Raw genomic sequence first — 21,111 nt, forward strand, 5'->3', positions numbered from 1 at the left:
CAGTCTGCTCCTCCGAGACGGGTAAAATTCAGAACATGTCAGAAAAAACTAGTGACATAATCTTGTGTACCTTTAGCAATGTTTAGGTAAAAGAAAATGTGGGGTTAACATGGTAAGAAAAATGCCAGTTGCCAAGAACCATTTGCTGGGGCAATAGCTATGTAAGGTGTGTGATTATCATCATTGGGTATGTAGAACTAAATTAGAATGCCACGTTAAAGGTTGTGTTTTGACGTCAGCAACTAGTTTTTCCCTCGAGTCTATCTTTCTTTTCCGTCTTGTTTCAGAATTGATGGAAAAGTTTGTGTAAAAGAAATTGTACCAGATGAAGTTCAAAAGATAAAGGTATGAAGCATTTTCTGTATCTACTTTCACGTCATCATGCTGATATTATGCATAGTAACTAACATTTGGCGAAACAATCTTTGTTATTTGGCAAGGAGAAATATTAATCAAGTCATCATGATGGTGAATGCGCAACATCCTTAGTTTGGTGACTATTGCAGGCATGTTATCTCATATGACGAATCATGCGGATGGTAGTCAGTAAAAACCACTTTGACTACCATATTTGATGTAATAAGCGCCCAGGGGGCTCTCAAAATTAGAATATTAGAATATTATTTTGGTGAAAAGTTGAAAGTTAAATTTCATGGTTATGCTGACAGCCTGAAATGTTTATGTACGACAGATATATCTTTCCAGAATTCAATTGCCCATAATTAAGGGCGCATATAACACACGAGTGCTTATTATACGCAATTAAATTAGTCTTGTGTTCATTGAACAATCGGAAGGGGTACTAATTGGGATTGTTCACTTGCCAATATATCAGCAAATGTCACTGTGGGTGCTTATTAGAGCGGGGCGCTTATCATGTCGAATATGGTATTGTTCATGTAGTTGGACATTGGAGTTATTTAAGAATTGAACGTCAGTTTGGATGGGTTCATTGAAGTGTGAACGATTTAAAAGCGCTAGTTAAACTGTGTGAATCTCCGAACTTACGAAATTAATTATATTCCTGATAAATGCAGGGATTAAAAAGAAAATTGTGCAATCTGTTATGCATTCACTGTGCTTCCAGTAGTACAACTAACTCTGTTACTTGAACCAGGGTCTCCTCATTGACTGGGCGGATGCTGATGCTCTGCACCAATCTGCTCTTGTTGTGCATTCACTGTGCTTCCAGTAGTACAACTAACTCTGTTACTTGAACCAGGGTCTCCTCATTGACTGGGCGGACAACATGAAGCTGGACCTCATCCTGTCTACAGGGGGCACTGGCTTCACTGCACGCGATGTCACGCCAGAGGTAAGGTTCATCACTCTTCACAAGCATTTGCAAGTTGCCATCCTGTGGGGATTACAGGGCAAAATAGGTCCCCAGAACCTCATGCTTGTCTCCCTGTGTGAATGTTAGGCCAGAACAGGTCCCCAGAACCTCATGCTTGTCTCCCTGTGTGTAACCAGGCCTGAATAGGTCCCCAGTACCTCATGCTTGTCTCCCTATGTAAATGTTAAGCCAGAATATGTTTCCAGTACCTCAGGCTTGTCTCCCTGTGTGAATGTCTACAATGTAAACATACCAGTGTATTAGTGTAATATTTTGTGAACAATTCCCAATTACAAACGTCTGTTTAACTAATTTGCCTGCTGCTGAAGCTGAGCTTTAGGGTCCTGAGCAGCCACACTACGTCTCTTGATTCTGTGTTGTTCTAGGAATGAATGGTCCACACCTCTTGTGTGCCGCCATTCGCAGTGCAGAGTTACGTCCGTAAGGCATGCCAGAATACACCTTGTTTCTAGGTTAGTCAGCACCAACCTGTGCCTGTGATTTTACAAAGCTGGTAAATGTCTACATGACTTCAGCTTTCCTGCCACATCTAGCTGACACATCCTGACAGCCGCACAAGACCCTACTTACCCACTCACTTTGGTATATTGTACATTGATGTTTCTCTTCAGGCTACGAAGGCCGTGTTGGATCGCGATGCTCTGGGAATCACTGTGGCCATGTTAACTGGCTCTCTCAACATAACGCCGCTGGCCATGCTGTCCAGGTGAGGGGACTTTATCTGTATCAACAAGAGTCATTAATAGTAACTCACCTGCCTGTGGGGGTGAAGTGATACATCGGTGCATCATGAGTTTTCATGCCGTGAAGCCATGCACAATACATGTTTTTTTTCTATTTTGACACAAGACACCTTAATTTGCTATAATGAAAATCTTAGTACTACTGCCTCCCCCACCCACCCCCAACCCAGCGTTCTTGTCAGTCAAATATTGCAATATGTATAGTAATTAGCATTTCAAGTTTGATAATACAAATTGCCCCTACAAACATGTGTCTACGGTAGCTTTTCCCTTTGAACCTGTCTGAAATATTAAAAGTCTGACATAAATATAGATATTGTGATACGTATCGTATCGTGATCTATGTAATGTGATACGTATTGTATTGCATCTTCCCGAGGCAAGTGAGTAAACTGACTATAAAAGTCCAGTTTCCACCCTTGCCGAACTAGGCTGGTATTATGGAGTTACATTTTGGCTGGACTAACAAGTCTATGCATAGTCCAATCAAAATCGTGCATCGAAATCTGGTTCGTAAAGTGGCATGCAGATTTTGGTTGACTGCAGGATTTGCAAAGCATGTGCACGACCAACTCGTTGTCAACAGATATTTTCTAAATCTTTTCATGTTTTTAATCAAGGTGCTCACGTGATTTGATGCACTTCGCGATGTAAGACTCGTTTTATCACAATATAGATCTTGATTATCGATCAGATCGTCTTGACTGGGCGCCACCGTTTTGTTTGAAGCAAATGCAAGTGATACGAGAGGTGGAATCTGATTGGTCATTAGGAGAGGCATAGAAAGGACATAACTCGTAATAGCCACTAGTGGCGCTACGATTGAGCCCAGGAATTCCAGCCTAGTTCAGCAAGGGTGGAAACTGGACTTTTAAAGTCAGTTAACTCTCCTGCCTTCGGAAGATGATTGTATCGTGACCTTGCTATATCATTTCACACCTACCTGCCTGTAGACAGCTAAGGCATTCCGGGGTTAGAATAAGTCCCCAGCAATCTGTTCTTGTCGTAAGAGTCTTCTTACCCTGATGGTGTGGATTGTTGCATACAATATCAACCATTAGATTGACTGATCCAGGCCACGTCCATAAAGCTGGAATATTTCAGAGTTTCAACAAGAGCTACAAAAAACCAGTACAACTGAAAACACTGAGTCCTGTCACATTATGGTTTTTAGAAGATAATTTCTAGAAATATTGATAGTTTCAGAACAAAGCTTGTCATGATACTGAAGTACTGATCAACTCACACACCCACACTCTCACTCACTCATTTTTCATAGTTACCCATACTCATCACGATAAGCCTTGCTTACCCAAGATATTGGACAAGTTTCTAAACACGTGACACCGCCTCCGTGTTAGAGCGCCGCCTGGAGAGCAGGTCCCCGTCCAGACCAGTACAAGCAGCCACACCCAAACATGCATGCATGCAGCTATATAAGTGCAATAATCTTGGATGTGCTGTCAAACCCCATGTCACCTCACACTCATGATAAGTCACTGACTGTTTATGGGTACAATGTGTTAATGAAATCCTTGATCATGTTGAGGCCATGTACAAATACTATATGTCACCTCTAACCCTCTCTGGGGCGGTCGGGTAGCCTAGTGGTTAAAGCGTTCCCTCGTCACGCCGAAGACCCGGGTTCGATTCCCGACATGGGTACAATGTGTGAAGCCCATTTCTGGTGTCCCCCGCCGTGATATTGCTGGAATATTGCTAAAAGCGGCGTAAAACCAAACTCACTCACACTCTAACCCTCTCTTTGAAGTCAAAGCTGTTTTGAAACAGACATGATACCGTGGTGACTGTGGCCTCTTCATAATTCCATGAGATGTGTTTCAGGTTGACTTGTGGAATCCGGAAGAGTACTCTCATCATCAACCTTCCTGGCAGCACCAAAGGGTCAGAGGTAGGTGGATCATGTAACTCCATGTAACACTATTATGGCTGGCAGTTCGTTACATTGATCATGTTGATGATGAGATGGGATTCTTTGTTAGAATAGGCCCCCAGTAAACCATACTCGTGATAGGAGCTGACAGTACTGTATGTTGAAGGGTTTTAGTTTTCCTGCATTGTAGGCTATCCCCCCAACTTGACCCTTGAAATTGGTGCCTAATTGTTATGTTGTTGAAAGGCCAGTCCTCGATATAAACAGATGTACATTGTCGTAAAAGGCGACTAACGGGATCGGGTGGTCAGGCTTGCTGACTTGGCGGATGCTTGTCATCGATCCCAATTACGTGAATCGATGCTCATGATATCAATCACTGGATTGTCTGGTCTAGACTTGATTATTTACAGACCGCTGCCAAAAAGCTGGAATATTGCTGAGTGCGGCGTTAAACAACAAACCAACCAGCCAACCAACATGGGTGTGATGCTACTCTGGCAAGTTCTGCTTGTCTTATCACTGAGGACAATACTACTAAGGACACTGCCTAGTACAGGAACAGCAGACGTGGCTTATTAATTACAGATAATATTGCATATTTATGTTTAAAATATCCTAACTTGTGAACCAACACTTGGATGTGTGACATGTCAAATGACACATGATTCTACAAAGAACTAATTGCATGTACACCGATATTTCTTTCGGAACTCAAAACACCACATTGTCTTTCTGCAGTACAGTTCATAATGTATTGTGGAGCTTATGAATTTTATGAATATGTGGAGCTAGGACCACATGTTTCGACAAGAATACAGTATTCCAGACACTATCTGCAAGTTTTTCTGATGCCCTTTTTGTCACCTCATTCACCTAGGCAAGATGTGAAAAAAAGAAACAATGGCAATATCTTAATGGGAGCAATGGTAGTCAAAATGATTTTCTGCTGTCAGGCATGATCTGGTTTCACTAGATAGACACATTCAATCTCACGCATCCATTTCAGCTGTGATTTGTCCCCAGGAACAAATGTTGGTCTCAAGAAGAGACTTGATGGATCGGTGGGTCGAGCTCGATGACTTGGTTTGTGACGTGTCATTGTACCCCGACACCATGGATTGTCTGGTCCGGGATAAATTATTTACTGGCCTCTGTCTTATAGCTTGAATATTGCTGTGTCCCGCATTACACAACAAACACACATGCATTCACTTTCCTGACCCCCCAAAATTATAAACAAACATGATTCATCAATAGTTCATCATGCAGTTTTATTTGAAATATTTGTTTTCCGCACAGGAATGTTTCCGGTTTGCAGCGGTGGGTGTTTCCCATGCTATCGACCAGCTGCAGGGCTCTAGAGAGAGCGTGAGGTCAACACATTCTGACCTTCAAGAGGAGGGCATCCACTCCAACGAACCTGGACAGATTCAGGTATGTCACGCACGTCACGTCACGTCACGTCACGTCACGTCACGTCACGTCACGTCACGTCACGTCACGTCACGTCACGTCACGTCACGTCACGTCACGTCAACCAACCTCAGGGGGTCCCAGGGGGTCCCAGTGCCTCATGCTCGTTGTAAGAGATCCTTTGTCAATATGTCACTGTTTTGATTACACTACGTTCCTCCATCACCAATGACTACATGAGGCTGCTATGTCTTGAACCAACATATTAAACAAAAGACCAGTTCCAGTGAGAGGGAAGCAAGTAAGTAACCAGACCAATGAATGCTCAGTTTACTGTGCACAAATGGCAATACTTCTCTCTTGTCAATTGTGATGCATCGGTTACCATGACATCCCAATCAGGGACATCACTAATCTTTCTGACACAGAATCTGGTTAGGGGTGCTTTTTACACTCACGTCACTAGTTATGATTTAATTTACAGTTTACAAACTGAAAAGGTTGGAAGAATGATTTTTGGATGATAAATGAATCCGAGGCTTGGATTTTTAACCTTATCAACTCATATTGATATGTTTGATATCAAAAGACACTCTGGTGAGATTCTCTATATAGCAGCCATATGTATTTAAGGGTGATGTGTATTCATCGCATGGTGTATTGACAATGACTGAAATAGGTAGTGATGGTTAAATGTCTGCTTGTGTGACATCGTTCCTAGAGACGTCAATCGTTGTTCATATGCTGTGGTGTAGCTTTAATATTGCTTACTATGGCATCAAACAACATTTACTCACCCACTGCCAAAGTTTGACATATTTTGTGTATCACACGAATGCTATCAGCTAGTACTTCTTGTCAAAACATGGACCAGTTTCTCTTTATGTGTACTGCCTTCTGATTGGTGGGATTGAAATTATCCTGTGCAGTAAACCTCTCCGAATAGTGATAACAAACATCACAAAAAGTCTACAGACCTATAAGACCTGTGATGATCCAAGGTAGAATAGTTCTTCAGCAACCCATGCTTGCCGGAAAAGGCGTCTATGCTTGTTGTAAGAGGCGACTAACAGGATCGGGTGGTCAGGCTTGCTGACTTGGTTGATGCATGTCATCGTATCTCAATTGCGTGAATCGATACTCATGATATCAATCACTGGATTGTCTGGTCAAGACTCGATTATTTACCTACTGCCGTCATATAGTTGGAATATTGCTGAGTGAGGCGTTAAACAACAAACAAACAAACAGACCTATAAGGCAAATTAATGTCTACAAGTGTTTATCTAGGATTCCCACCTAAGTGCTCCTGGCAAGCAAATTGGGGACAAACTTATTGCTTTTGTTCAAAATTGCGATTTGTTTAAAGTTCCTTTTTCTTTGTCTCAGAGGTCTCCTGACATTGTACATTAACGTTATACATAATGCATAACTTAGCATTAAAGCCTCCTCTCCTTATTTGTCCTGATATTTGTAAAACCTGATAAGCCATTACATAGATCATGTTAGATCGAACATGAATTGGGAACGTTTTAATTCCTATTTTGGAATATTATTTGCCGTTTGCTTCTGGTTTGGCTGAATACCGGCCTCTACATGCTCTAAGCAGGTCTAGATAATCCCTGGTCTGTCACAGAAAAGTTGTTGTTATCCTATTTGTCTGAACAACGAAACTACAAGCCACTTGCCCTTTCTCCTTTTAAATCCCAGCATGTATACAAGACCAGATCACTTTAGGAAAACTTGTTTCCTAGAAAAAATCAATGAAAATATTGTTGTCTGCTTGGCTCCATAGAAACACTTATAAAGCAGAATGCAAGTGTGTCCATTTTAGCCAGCATGCTATGGTTACCATGGTTACAGGTTGGTTGTTGTTGATTTTGTCTACTAACACCTGGGAGGAAACTACTGTCCAGACCCATCTTCAGCTTCTGTATTTCATTTTATGATAAATATATCTCATGCGATTCAGTTTTTGTTGTCTTTGCGTTTGATGCATCCCCTCCTGGTGTCCCTGCATGGCATTATTTTTGTTGTTCTTTACTAATTAATGTCTTCATTAGTGACCTTGGTTGAATCACTGATCCCAAATTTCGCATGCAGTATAAATTCAGATGTTCAGGGGGGCCCATTAAATAATTTCAGTAATAACGAAAGCGTTCAAAGTCGGCCATTAGGGAAGGGAAGTAACCATATAACTTGTCATTCCCAAAAACATTTTTTCTTCCAAATCATGTTTATTAAAAATCTGTATAGATTGTTGACCCAGTATTGAAAAGGTGTCTGTGATTGTAGTTTCGTGTCCATTTCCGTTATAGGGCAAGATACTAAAATTAATGCAATTTGTGAATCTGAGACTCTATATGATTAAGATAATTATTCTCTGCTAGGTTGTTATACATAAAAAATAAATGACACTGAACTCATGCACCAAACAAGGTGAATGTCCTCATGATGAAGCCATGATGCCAATTTTTGCAATCATGGTACCCATTTAAGATTTATGTCTGGAAACTCCAAGCGCAGCATGTGCCAGTGTATTTCTGTTTTGTATATAAAACCCGTTTCCTGTGTTTAGCACACCTCGGATGAAAGTATGGACAATTCAGTTGAGAGTCTTAATCCGGCGCCAGATATTTCTGATCCTGTCATGGACACCGACTTTCCTGGAACGGTTTCATTTGATTCCCTCGACACACATCCTTTGTCCAACTCGACTCCAATCATACCGGAATCAACCGTAGCAGCACCCCTGCCTCCTGGCTCTAACTGTCAAACACGAACTATCACCGATGAAGCCCATCATGCCGAGCCTCTAAGTAAGGGAGAGAACTCCCAACCAGAAGAATTCACCCAGCTGTGCTTCCACACGGATCAGTCCAACTCCAACCTTACTGAGGAACCGCTGACAATCATCGCCATGGTGCCCAATCAGAGTCACGTCCCTCAGCAGTCCTTTGTCAAACAGACCAAAGACATCACTGAGCTGTTTCAGTTGCAAGGCAGTTTTGTTGATTCCAGTGATGCAGTTCTTGCTTGTAAAACACCAGTACTTCGACCGGAATCAGCATCAGAAATCCAGTGTTCTGACGTACCTGAGATATTAACAATACCTGAGTTGAGGTCTCAGCCAGCAAACAGGCTTATCAGACATGGTGTTGGTATTTGTGATAAACATGGGGATGTGTATGAATTTGATGAAGAGGCTGAACGCGTTCGACCGACTTTAGGCAGTGTTCAGTCAAACACATCAAATTCAGAGGAGCCAATCCTACGCGCCAAGCTTCACAAGAGTGCAGATGATGGGGAGGTTACTCATGTAGATGTGGGTTTGACGGTAAAAACCTTTTTACGTACTCATCCAGCTATCCGAGGCATATATCTGAACAAAGGCAAGCGTGATGTGAAACGCAACCTTGTGAAGATGAGGAGAGAGACATTGGCAGTGGATGTGGGAAGCTGGCAGCGAGGAACTCACATACATGACAGAAACCGTCTTGATGACCACTTCGAGCTGACAGAGGCGGGGATGGAGAAGAAGAAGAGGGTGGAGAAGCGTCTGTCTCGGGACGAGTACGTGGTCAACTGGTACATGTGGTGCCCGGGACACGGCAACTGTCGCCGCAGCTGTGGGGGATATGGCAAGTGTGTTAATGGTGAGCTGTTGCTTGTTGTCAGGAAGTTACTTTGTAAATTGCCCCATGGGGATTCCAGATTAGAATAGGTCCCCAGCAACTTGTGCTGGTAGTAACGTGCAACCAAATGGGCTAGGTGGTCAGACTTAGTGACTTGGTTGATAGCATGTCCTTGTACTCCAATAACATGGATTGTTGCTCACATTATCAGTCATTGAATCGTCTGGTCCAGAACTGATTATTTACTGTTTGCCATCAAATAGCTGGAATATTGCTGAGTGTGGTGTTATAACAACAAACAATGGTAGATGATTTCACAAATGTATGAGCAATTATGTATAGTATGGAAAGATTTGGATTTTTGATTTGTTTTCTTGACTCTAAAGTAAAATAGTTATGCATGCATGTGCAACTTAAATCATTATGGTTCATGCTCTGAATTAAACCCCCAGTTCTGCATTACCTTTATCATTTTGTTTATCCACGGTGTTTGAAATTATGGATCGAAGTCCAGGGATCTTTTTCATTGTCCCTTTTTTAAAATTTATCAATAAGGGGACCTTACACTCAATACAATATGTATACAGCACTAGTACCTCTATAATTGTCAAAAATGATGACTATTATGAACCAACTGTTTCCTGGATTTATTTTTAACACGTTTAACATTAAAAGTTTCAGATTGCCTGTCTGTGCGCCATTATATTTGACATTTGTGTCCGTTGAAGTGTTTTGGGTAATTTTGTTGCAGGCTGTAAAGGGAAGACCCACAAGCAAGACCGCCATAACTGCAGGCTGCTTGTAAACCTGAAGATGTTCCTCAGTGATACAGCCAAGTGGCGGGTTCACATCAGTGGGAGTCACGTCCCTCTCGAGTCCAACATCTTGTGGGAACCACCTAAACAGAACCAGCAGCGAATCAACGAAGACACGCGTGATGTCATCCTCGCAACCGTGGCCACCAAGAAGACGAGCTCCTCTCAAATACAGGAAGTGCTGTCAAAGAAGCCTGTTGCTGTCGACTTGCCGGTAGTCCCGTCAAAAAGAAAGATCTGCCGCTTTGTGTCCAGTATGAAGAAGAGACGGAAACAGAGGAACTATAACTGCCGTGATAACAGTTTAGACGGCTTTGAATCGGTTAAAGATGATGGTGAGGATGGATCTGGTGGGGAGGGGGCTGAGTGCGTTGACATTGAGGGAGAAGAGTTTGAAGGGGATCAGGATGGGGAGGAAGTGATCAATGTTGATGAAGATGATGATGATGATGATGAAGAAGACAAGGATAATGTAGAGTCTATTTCCATGCCATGTGGCTCAGCATTCAAAGGCTTCCAAGCAGTGTCAGATGCTGTGGGCTTGGATGAGTCCAACATGGTTCCCTCTGTGACATGTTTCAAAATGACCGATCCAGCTGGTAATGTTTATTTATCTTACACAAGGAATGTGCCAGCCAATGAGAACACATCGTCTGCAATACTGACCAATCAGAGTGTTTCGGGTAACCCCTCCGTAGCCCATAATGACATGGTTCTCCAGATTTCCTCCAGTAGTGCACAGACTGGGTATATATATGCTCCCTCGGGGGAGGGGGTCGACATGTCAGGACCGGACCAGAGCAGCTCCGACCAAGATGTGGCGGGGTGTAGTGATCTTGGAGCATTGTTTCTGGCTACATTCAAACCTCAATAAGTAGGACTGACACATTTCGGTTGAATGTTCGAAATTAAGAATCAAAATCAACTTCTTTCAGTGGCATTTAGAAGTTGGTGTGATGAAGTAAGACAAGTTCTATGGATGAACAATTGTAATAAAGAAGTTGTTCATCCATAGAACTCGTCTTACTTCTATCAAAATCAAGGAGCCTTTATTGTTGGGAATAAAAGATGAACAGAGTCCTTAGATGAAAATAATGTAGCATCAAACCTGAAAGACCAAGAGTCCCTTCATAATTTCAGACACTGTTAGATAGTAGTGGGATGATACACCATTGTATCAGTGTATCACCATATTTTACTTCTTGATACAAGTATCGATCACAGTCGCACACAAAGTAAAAAATATTGATTCTAACCTTAAATGTTTGCCTTACTAACTGCTACACCAAACACAAATTGTGAAGATTAGTCATGAAAACATAAATATTTTCATCCATTGTGCAATACTAGACACTGCCAACTGTAAATCATCATGATGGCTTTTGCACGACAGATGCGAGCACATGAAAGTATCAGGATATATATCGGATCGTGAACAAGGTGTCGTGCAAGTATAGGCTGGCACAGTTGGTATATCCTCCTTGACAGCCTTCCTGTTGGACCCGGGCGGTCGGGTAGCCTAGTGGTTAAAGCGTTCGCTCGTCACGCCGAAGACCCGGGTTCGATTCCCGACATGGGTACAATGTGTGAAGCCCATTTCTGGTGTCCCCCGCCGTGATATTGCTGGAATATTGCTAAAAGCGGCGTAAAACCATACTCACTCACTCCTGTTGGACCCTTCAGTTATTCTGACACTGTTGGTATTGGCATGTCGAGGACGTACTTTTGTTTGGGAAACCAACTATGTATTACTCTACTGTTTATCTTATGAGCTTAATGTAATATTGAAGTTTCGCCTGAATTGCCAGATGGACCCTGTATGTTTTGGACCACAGCATCTGATATTAGTACATCATGTACATTAAAAGATGTTAACATTAGCAATCAGACTATTGTTCCTATAGTACGGTGAACAAGATAATCTCTTCAACTGAAGAATGCCACCTTGCCCTTAGGGTGGAATCTATGGTTTGTCCAACATGGTTTGAAGACATTTTTTTTTTTTATGTTGTGTTTGTTTTTTAGAAATTCAAATACCGTATTCGACGTAATAAGCGCCCCGCTCTAATAAGCGCCCACAACGATATTTGTTAATATATTGGCAAGTGAACAACCCCAATTAGCATCCCTTCAGATTGATCAATGTACACAAGACTTATTTATTCGTGTATAATACGCACTCGTGTGTTATGTGCACCCTTAATTATGGGCAATTAAATTCTGGAAAAATATGTCCGTATACAAACATTTTCAGGCTGTCAGCATAAACCACGAAATTTATCTTTCAACTCTTTTTTTTTTTTTTCACCAAAATAGCATTCTAATAAGAGCCCCCTATTTCTACTTTTAAGAGCGCCCTGGGCACGTATTACGTTGAATACAGTACCACATTTGATGGGATAGGGGAGCTCATCAATGGTATTCTTCCATGGTGTGCTCAACCAGCCCTTTGCATAAGTACATGGCTCCACAAACAAGCAGCCATAAGTTAATACAAAAAAGAAATGTATGTCCCAACTTGCCATGCCTGATAACTTAGCCAACTTTGTATGATGAGCCCACTAGCTCCTCATACCGATAGCCTGTTCGGCACGCTCTCTATACTATCATATATATTCTCCCAATACATCCTTATAAAGACTACCACCCCTTGGGACTAGTGGGCTGGTTCCAAGGTGCATCACTGATCTTTGTTGGGGGCCTCGGAATTTTATTAAGAGACACTGTTTCAAGAAGCCAAACAATTCTTTACTGAACATTCAGTATGTCCAGTCTAAAACCAGAGGCAAATTTTTTTGTTTCCAGTATTTTCCGAATTTAAAAAAAAATAAATCCCCCCCCCTCCTCCCAATTTTTTTCTCATGGCCCGTTCCAGAACGCAATAAAGGCAACAACATTGTTGACAGATGAGAATCTCTAATTCTGTGATACAGACATGCAGGAGTGTGTATGTCCCTGATACTAAAACAGATTATGTGATACACTTCCCCTGAATCAATGCTCACCTTATTGACCACTGGTTTGCCTGGCCCAGATACGATTATTTACACCATTTGGTTGCTGAGTATAGCTAAAACCACGATCACCAACAACTTTTAACACTTTAATTATTATTATTATTATTATTATTATTAATTGCAGTGAGAAAAGAAATTGCCCTCTGTCCTATCTATTCACTGAATTATTATCCCTATACACTTTACAATATGTTAGAAATGTTTCCTCACTAATAATGTGCTTGTGGTGCTCGAGTTAATTGATTGCATATGTTGCATGGCTAGTCAGTAGATGTCCCCGGACTGCTAAACAACAGTCTATTGGGACTAACTTGTAGTATGAGAATGATTATTGCTGCAAATCTCTATTACCCGAGGAAAGCTGTTGATTAACAATCATGACATAACTGAAATATGTTCAAAATGACACAAGACAACTCATAAACGCACCCTTTCATGTCACCGTTAGAAATCTTTGATAGTTAATTGATCACTGGTTGCTGGCCTTGTGAGTTTTGAAGTGCTATCAAACACTGAATCATGTTCATGCTTCATTCAATCCATCTTCCCAAGGCAAGAGAGTTAACTGACTTTAAAAGTCCAGTTTCCACTCTTGCCGAACTAGGCTGGAATAACTGGGCTCGATTGTGGCGCCACCAGTGGCTATTACCAGTTATTTCCCTTCTAAGCCTCGCCTATGGACCAATCAGATTCCACCTCTCGTATCACTTGCGTTTGCTTCACACAAAATGGTGGCGCCCGGTCAGGACGATCTGAACGATAATCAAGATCTATATTGTGATAAAATGGGTCTTACATCGCGAAATGCATCAGATCACGTGAGCACCTTGATTAAAGACATGAGAAGATTTGGAAAATATCTGCTGACAACGAGTTGGCGGTGCACATGCTTTTCAAATCCTGCTATCAACCAAATCTGCACGACTGTGTACAAACCGGATTTCAATTTCGGTGCACGATTTTGATTGGACTATGCATAGACTCGTTAGTCCAGCCAAAATGTAACTCCATAATACCAGCCTAGTTCGGCAAGGGTGGAAACTGGACTTTTATAGTCCGTTAACTCTCTTGCCTCTGGAAGATGCATTCAATCCAACTGCAGCGCTATCATCCAATGTTAACTGCAGGGGCTGTGTGTGTGTCCCAACAGTTCCACCGGTCTCACTTGCCTCAAAAGCCTGAAATGCTTCCAAAAGTTCAACCACATTATGAATTATTTACTGTATAAACGAGTTCTTAAACTCTGTATGTTAAAGTTTATTGGCTGTGCAATTGTAAAGCCACTGTTTTGATTTGATGTATTGGACATTAAATGGTGTCTTCACATTAGGTGATGTGTTTGATTTTTTCATTGAAGTTTTCATATTCAATTAGTCACGTGCATTTGCTTGGAGAATGGAATGTGTGAGGGAAATAATCTTGAAAGTGACATTTAACACCATATCTCCTCACCTCATTATGCGTATTGTGACGTAAAACATGAATATTGATTATCGTCTTCAGTTATCTTGACACAAGTGTGCTTTTGTCATGGGTCTCTTGGCCATGTGGTAGACATACATCTGAGACCTGCAACCTTTCAGGCTTTCCTCCCACATTAAGCTGACACGCTGTGATATAACTGGAATAATGTTAAAGGCGGCATTAAACCTAATTCACTCACTCATCTCACCTTAAACATGAATATCGGATTCTGATTGGCTGAGACTCCTTCTATTATTTTCAATGTACCCCGCAAACATGTAAGGTACATTTCTTATGTTCCCCGCTTGAATTACTCAACTGTTGGCATAACATTTGGAACATAACAGCCGTAACTTTGTATCTTGAATTAATTATGTAAGACGCTGATCTCCAGATGTTTTCAAAATGAAATGGACCTTGGGGAGATAAATTCTTAAGTTTGTTTATGTCATCTGCTTTTAGTTACTGTGGTATTCTTACTGATTTGGACCAAAGCATGCATTCAAAAGACATACCTGTAATATGATTAGGAATGTGGAAAGATAAATAATCATGTACACTTTTTTGTGAACAAAATCAAAATGGTCACAGTGGCCGTTGTCTGAAATAAGTGTGAAATGAAATGCTTACTGCACCAGTAAGCATGGTAAGAGTGTACATGTTTTAAACAACACTTATGTATGTTGACTGCATGTTATTGACTGTTTTGGATCTTCAATGTCACTACTTGCTTAAAAAGAGGCACGGGTGGCCGAGTCTAAGGTGCCGCAATTTACTGTGCAGAGTTATGTCCCTTGGAAACACAAGGAACCTATTCTTGTAGGTTCAAATCCCAGTTCACCACATTTATATTTCCAGGTTTTCACCAAAGTGGTATATGTCTGAGACCTGCATCACTTGTTTTTTTTTGCCACATTAAGCTGACACACCATGATATAACTGGGATACTGTTCAAAGTGGCATTGAACTCAACTCGCTCACTCACTTATTAAACAAGCAGACAAAGCAACTTGAGATTTTGTGATTGGATAATCCCCTAACTTGGAATACATGACCTCTAGACAAGATTGTCTTGATGAATTGGTACGACTTGGTTTGACATTTGTGAAAATTCACGAGAATGAAAAATGGTGATTGTCAAAGATAAGGTTTGGAAACTGAGCACTTTATGTGCTTCTATACTGAAATATAAGAACAAAGGTAAAAACTCAAATTACGATATTTCTGAATTTTTAATACTGGCAATTAATTGAAACATTTCTATTTTCAAGGTTCTCTATGCCATTCATCACAATTGTGTATTTTGACATCATTTGAATTATAAATAGGTGTATTAGAAGTAACAAAAAATAGAGTGTAACAGGAGTAAAAATCAGTTTCATTATTAAATATTACATAAAAAACATTACACAGTTGGATCACTCAGCATGTGTACCATTACCGGTAAAACAAAGTACCAGAGATGTCAGAAAAACAGAACTGATAAATATCAATAAAAAAAGAATATTATGGTCATGTTTTCGTATTATAGTCTGTTTGCAGCCAAATCGTACCAATGGAAGGCAAACTAGATATAATTTGTTTTAAATGGCATGACATTCACCTTAATTTCAGACATTGTCATGATGGGTAGAAAAAGCTGTTTAACAAACTATCATGTAATTGTTGGTGTTTTAATGCCTGTTGTTTACAAGGGGGTCAGCAACCCATGCTTGCCATTAGAGCCGACTAATGGGATCAGGTGTTCAGGCTTGCTGACATGTCATTGTATACAAATTGCATGGATCGACTCAATCTTTTACACACCATCGTCATATAGCTGAGTGCAGCATTAAGCAACAAACAAAGTGACAGGCTGAGATAAGACAAACTGCTAAACAAACGTGATAAATAACCATGAAAACAAGGGATGGGTATTGGCCAAAAATTGTATTGCAATACCTATTGCGATATATTGGGCGCTAAAGTGTGTGACAGTGAACATGTAGATCCTGTTCTCTACATACTGTTTACATAAGTGAGTGAGTATGGTTTTACGCCGCTTTTAGCAATATTCCAGCAATATCACGGTGGGGGACACCAGAAATGGGCTTCACACATTGTACCCATGTCGGGAATCTAACCCGGGTCTTCGGTGTGACGAGTGAACACTTTAACCACTATGCTACCCAACCGCCCCACTGTTAACATAAGGTAAATATTACTCAGCATGGTCAGTCGCTGCCATTTTGTTGTCATAGATACAGCAGAGATAACTTGAAAAATCACAATCAGTTTCAAAGGGAAACATCATTTGTGAATAAATGTCTGTGTAGATTGTAGGTTTAAATAATAATAAATAATAACGATACTTACAAGAACACAAAAATATTGCAATACGTATTGTTTGAAAAGCTTATTTCAGTTTACAGGTACACAGGTAATACTATGCAGTCCAATGAAAAGCCATCTTCCTGAGGCAAGGGAGTTAACTGACCATAAAAGTCCAGTTTCCACCCTTGCCGAATCAGTCTGGAATTACTAGGCTTGATCGTAGCGCCTCCAGTGGCTACTATGGGCTATGTCCCTTCTTTGTCCTTCCTATTAACCAATTCGATTCCATCTCAAGACGATCTGATCCATAATCAAGATCTATATTGTAATAAAACGAGTCTTACTTCGCGTAGTGCATCAAATCACGTGAGCACCTTTGATTAGAAACATGAAAGGAATTGGAAACTATCTGTTGACTCGGAGTTGGTGGAACACATGCTTTACAAATCTGCCAGTTGACCGAAATCTGCATGAAGAATGAGATGTCGATTTTGTTACCCGACTTTGATTGGACTATGCATAGACTCATTAGTCCAGCCAAAACAGAACTCCATAAGTCCAGCCTAGTTCAGCAAGGGTGGAAACTGGACTATTAGAGTCAGTTGACTTCCTTGCCTCGGGAAGATGAGGAAAAGCATGTATTGGGACATCAGGTGTTCCACTTGCAAAGGTAGAATTGAACAGGGAACAGGAATGGTAATCTGGTATACGTGGTGTTCATGCTGCACATATGTTTGTCAATGCACTTCATTGACTGGCTTGCAAGAAAATTTTCCATCCTGAGACATGATGAGTTGGCAACCATAAAGAAATAACCACTCTTATTTCTTCCAATAGGTCGGGACTGAAGAGCATCTCAGTCATCATCACCATGGTAATCACCATCAAGAGAAACACCACCATGGACACAAGCATCATCACCATCACCATGGGCACGATGGCAACCATGGACACCATGGCAACCATGGACACGATCACAACCATGGCAACAATGGTCACGATCATCACCATGGCAGTTATGGACAGAATCATCACCATGGCAATGGTGATCATCACCATCATCACAGCCATGCTAACCATGGTGACGGACATCATCACAATGTCAAAAGTAAGTTCGAGTTGAGTTTAACATATAACATAAGACAGAGCAGAAGTTCATTTAGATAAGTGTTACATAAATATAACAAATACAACATACAGGTTAACAAGACACTTGGGGATGTAAGTTTTCTTGTTTCAGCCTTAGTATTTGAAACATTTCTTGATATGTTCTGTATATGTGAATAAGGCCAGGTGGACGCTAGCTGCATCGCTTACCGCCCCCGCGAGTCCCCGTACCCCATCATCCAGGTGGACGAGGCTGTCAACACTGTGTTGGACAAGGCCCCTGTGTTGTCCGCAGAGACCATCAGTTTCAGAGGTGAGACACAGGCCTTGACAGCTGATATGAATATTGAATTCCAGTAATATGGAGAAATTAAGAATAAAAAAAGGGAATACTCTCAACATTTTTTTATGCACACTATGACTGTGCTAGCTGATGTATTTCATTCAGGTATATAAGTATAGTTCATTCAGGTATATACGTATAGTTCATTCAGGTATATATTATGTTTCCACGTAATGGACTGAATGTGACTGATTGCTTTGAGATGTTGTCTTATGAATAGTATTTACTGGGACATTTTCAGCATTTTTAGAAGTACAAGACAGTATGAAATTTCTCAAACTAAATTTGAGTGGTATATTTCAGGTGTCAAATTGTTAGCAGTAATCCTTTTTGCTGAGGCATAAGGATTTGTAATCACAGATTTGATTCACTGTAGATTCTTTCATTGTTTTCATTCTATCATGAATGTACTAAAACTGTTTAACCATGGGGCTTAGTTCCCTAGCAACCTAAGCTTGTCGTAAGAGGTGATCTCATGGATTGGTGGTTAGGCTTGCCGACATGGTTGATTGCTAACATTTGCCCCGACAGCGTGAATCATTCCTCACATTACGAGGATTGTCTGGTCCAGACTCGATTATTTACAGACCACAGTCATATAGCTGGAGTATTACTGGGTGCTGTTTTAAACAACAAACAAACAAACAAAATTAGAACTATGTAGAAAACAGATCCTAATGTCATTTGTAGTACCAAAGCAATAGAATCTTCTTATTACTAATCCAGTTGTCTGTTTCCTGGAGAAAAGCAGCGTACTGTTCTCAAATGTCATTTGCATGTTTCAGACGGTTTGGGGCGGTATCTCGCTGAGGATGTTTTCGCCAGAGATCCTCTTCCTCCGTTCCCGGCCTCCATCAAAGATGGTTATGCAGTCATAGGTATACTACCCTACATTTGTCCACTATCCATTGGGAATCTGTGTTAGAATATGGCTCCAATAAGTTATGCTTGTTGTAAAAGCTCCAATAAGCTATGCTTGTCGTAAGAGGAGACCAAATTGATTGTGTGATTAAGCCTGTTGACTTGGTTCATTGCATGTTATTGTGCCCCAACGGTTTGAGATGTTGTGTCCCATGCAGATCCAGGTTAGAAAAGGTCTTCAACAACTCATGCTTGCTGTAAAAGGTGACTATGCTTGTCATAAGAGGGGACTAACGGGTTTGGGTGGTCAGACTCGCTTGACTGATGCATGTCATCGTTTTCCAATTGCGTTGATGATGCTCATAATGTCAATCAGTGGATTGTCTGGTCCAGATTCGAATATTTACAGACCGCCGGAATATTGCTGTGTGTGGCGTTAAACAACAAACAAATGAGATGTTGCACGTAATGCCAGTCACTGGTTTGGCTGAGTGTGGAGTTAAACAAGATAAGGGCACAATGCATTTTACTTATCTTTGTATAGATATAATGTACAGCTCCATAGTCAATATATGATATGATATATGAATATTTAACTCCCTAACTTTGACTGCAAAATAAAGTCTGAAAATGTAACTAATAATGAATGCATAATGTTACTTACTTAACATATTTTTAAATTAATAATTTGCTGAATTATATGGTTTATAATAGTCTGAGAGCTTCCATTCAATAGTTGATAACGTGTGTGTGTGTGTTTGTGAAAATGTATAGCTTTGTGTTTGATTGTATGAGAAGCTGTCTCTCACAATTAGGGTCCATGTTTCAGCCTCGGATGGGGACGGACTACGGCAGGTCATAGGGGACTCCACAGCAGGAGATGTGGTCAGTTTAATTCCAGCTCGCTCGCTCACTCACTCACTCACTCACTCACTCACTCACTCACTCACTCACTCACTCACTCACTCACTCACTCACTCACTCACTCACTCACATTTCCTTTTGGGAGGTGAGAGGGACAAAGCTGTAATATAAGCAAAGAGATGGTATTGCTTATAGTTATGTGGAATGATACTATTTCTTTATTGTGTGAAGCCCATTTCTGGTGTCCTCCGCCATGATATTGCTGGAATATTGCTTAAAGCGGCGTAAAACCATACTCACTCATTATTTCTTAAACTTTGAAATGATGTAGATGCTGCTTCGACCAAACCGTGGGAACTATTTGTCATTACTACCTAATCAGGGTGCTGACTGTTGATACAGAAACAAACCCCAGCCTGATCTAACTTTACTTCTCATCAGCAGTGTCGACAACATTCAAATATTTATTTGCATGGGACACAGATCAGAAAGGAAAATATCAGTGTTTCTGATGGAACATCTGCAAGTAAACAATTCTACACAATGTTTGGAAATGATGGAAAGTTTGTTTTGAAGTTTGACTACCAATGATTATATATGGTCCACTTGTAAACTCCATCGGGGTGTAGGGGTGGCCCAGTCGTCTAAGGCACCACGATTTGCTGTGCAGAGTTGCGTTCCTTGGGCACGCCAGAAACCTATGATTGTGGGTTCGAATCCCGGTTCGCCCCGATTATGTTTCTTGGTTTGTCAGCACCATACCCATGCTCGTGGGTTTCACCGAAGTGGTAAACGTCTGAGACCTGCATCATTTCGGACTTTCCTCCCATATTAAGCTGACACGCTGCGATATAACTCACCCAACTAACTCACTCACTGTAAACTCCATCCATTAAGGATACAATGGCTGTGATGTTTCAGCCAACAAGGGAGGTAACCCCTGGTTACTGTATGCGTATCAACACGGGTGCCCCGCTTCCACCTGGTGCTGATGCCGTGATACAGGTGGAGGACACCGTCCTCACCAAACACTCAGAGGACGGACAGGAAGAACTGGAGATTAAACTAATGACGGTTCCAAAGAAAGCCCAGGATATCAGGTACTAACTAAAGCACGTTAGTAGAACAGGCCTGGGTTTTGTGGAGGTCTGTCATTGTGATGTGATCATAACATTTTATATTATCTGAAAGAGAAATGGATCAGATATGTGTTGCTATGTTTGAATGGTATTCCCATGATCTTATGTTATTGATGATTAGATGATTGAGCAGTTACCTCAGA

The 21,111-nt window shown here is 41.0% G+C and overlaps 1 protein-coding gene across 2 annotated transcripts in view; it reads left to right on the forward strand.

Moving 5' to 3' along the window:
• LOC124119589 (gephyrin-like) overlaps positions 1 to 21,111 on the forward strand; it is a 36,437-nt gene that overhangs the window by 6,998 nt on the left and 8,328 nt on the right. Inside the window, exons 3-12 of one of the 2 annotated variants that reach the window (XM_046482159.2) lie at positions 288 to 345; positions 1,223 to 1,315; positions 1,969 to 2,063; positions 3,946 to 4,012; positions 5,297 to 5,431; positions 17,492 to 17,762; positions 17,943 to 18,074; positions 18,890 to 18,982; positions 19,795 to 19,850; positions 20,751 to 20,929. In XM_046482159.2, the coding sequence (XP_046338115.2) occupies positions 288 to 345; positions 1,223 to 1,315; positions 1,969 to 2,063; positions 3,946 to 4,012; positions 5,297 to 5,431; positions 17,492 to 17,762; positions 17,943 to 18,074; positions 18,890 to 18,982; positions 19,795 to 19,850; positions 20,751 to 20,929 (1,179 nt within the window). Of the gene's footprint in view, positions 1 to 287; positions 346 to 1,222; positions 1,316 to 1,968; positions 2,064 to 3,945; positions 4,013 to 5,296; positions 5,432 to 7,988; positions 9,067 to 9,796; positions 11,362 to 17,491; positions 17,763 to 17,942; positions 18,075 to 18,889; positions 18,983 to 19,794; positions 19,851 to 20,750; positions 20,930 to 21,111 lie in introns of those variants that run through there. The other variant, XM_046482150.2, reaches the window with a different exon arrangement.

The sequence above is a fragment of the Haliotis rufescens genome, unplaced genomic scaffold, assembly GCF_023055435.1.
Source record: "Haliotis rufescens isolate VD_foot unplaced genomic scaffold, xgHalRufe1.0.p SCAF_3, whole genome shotgun sequence".
Taxonomy (NCBI): Eukaryota; Metazoa; Mollusca; class Gastropoda; order Lepetellida; family Haliotidae; genus Haliotis; species Haliotis rufescens.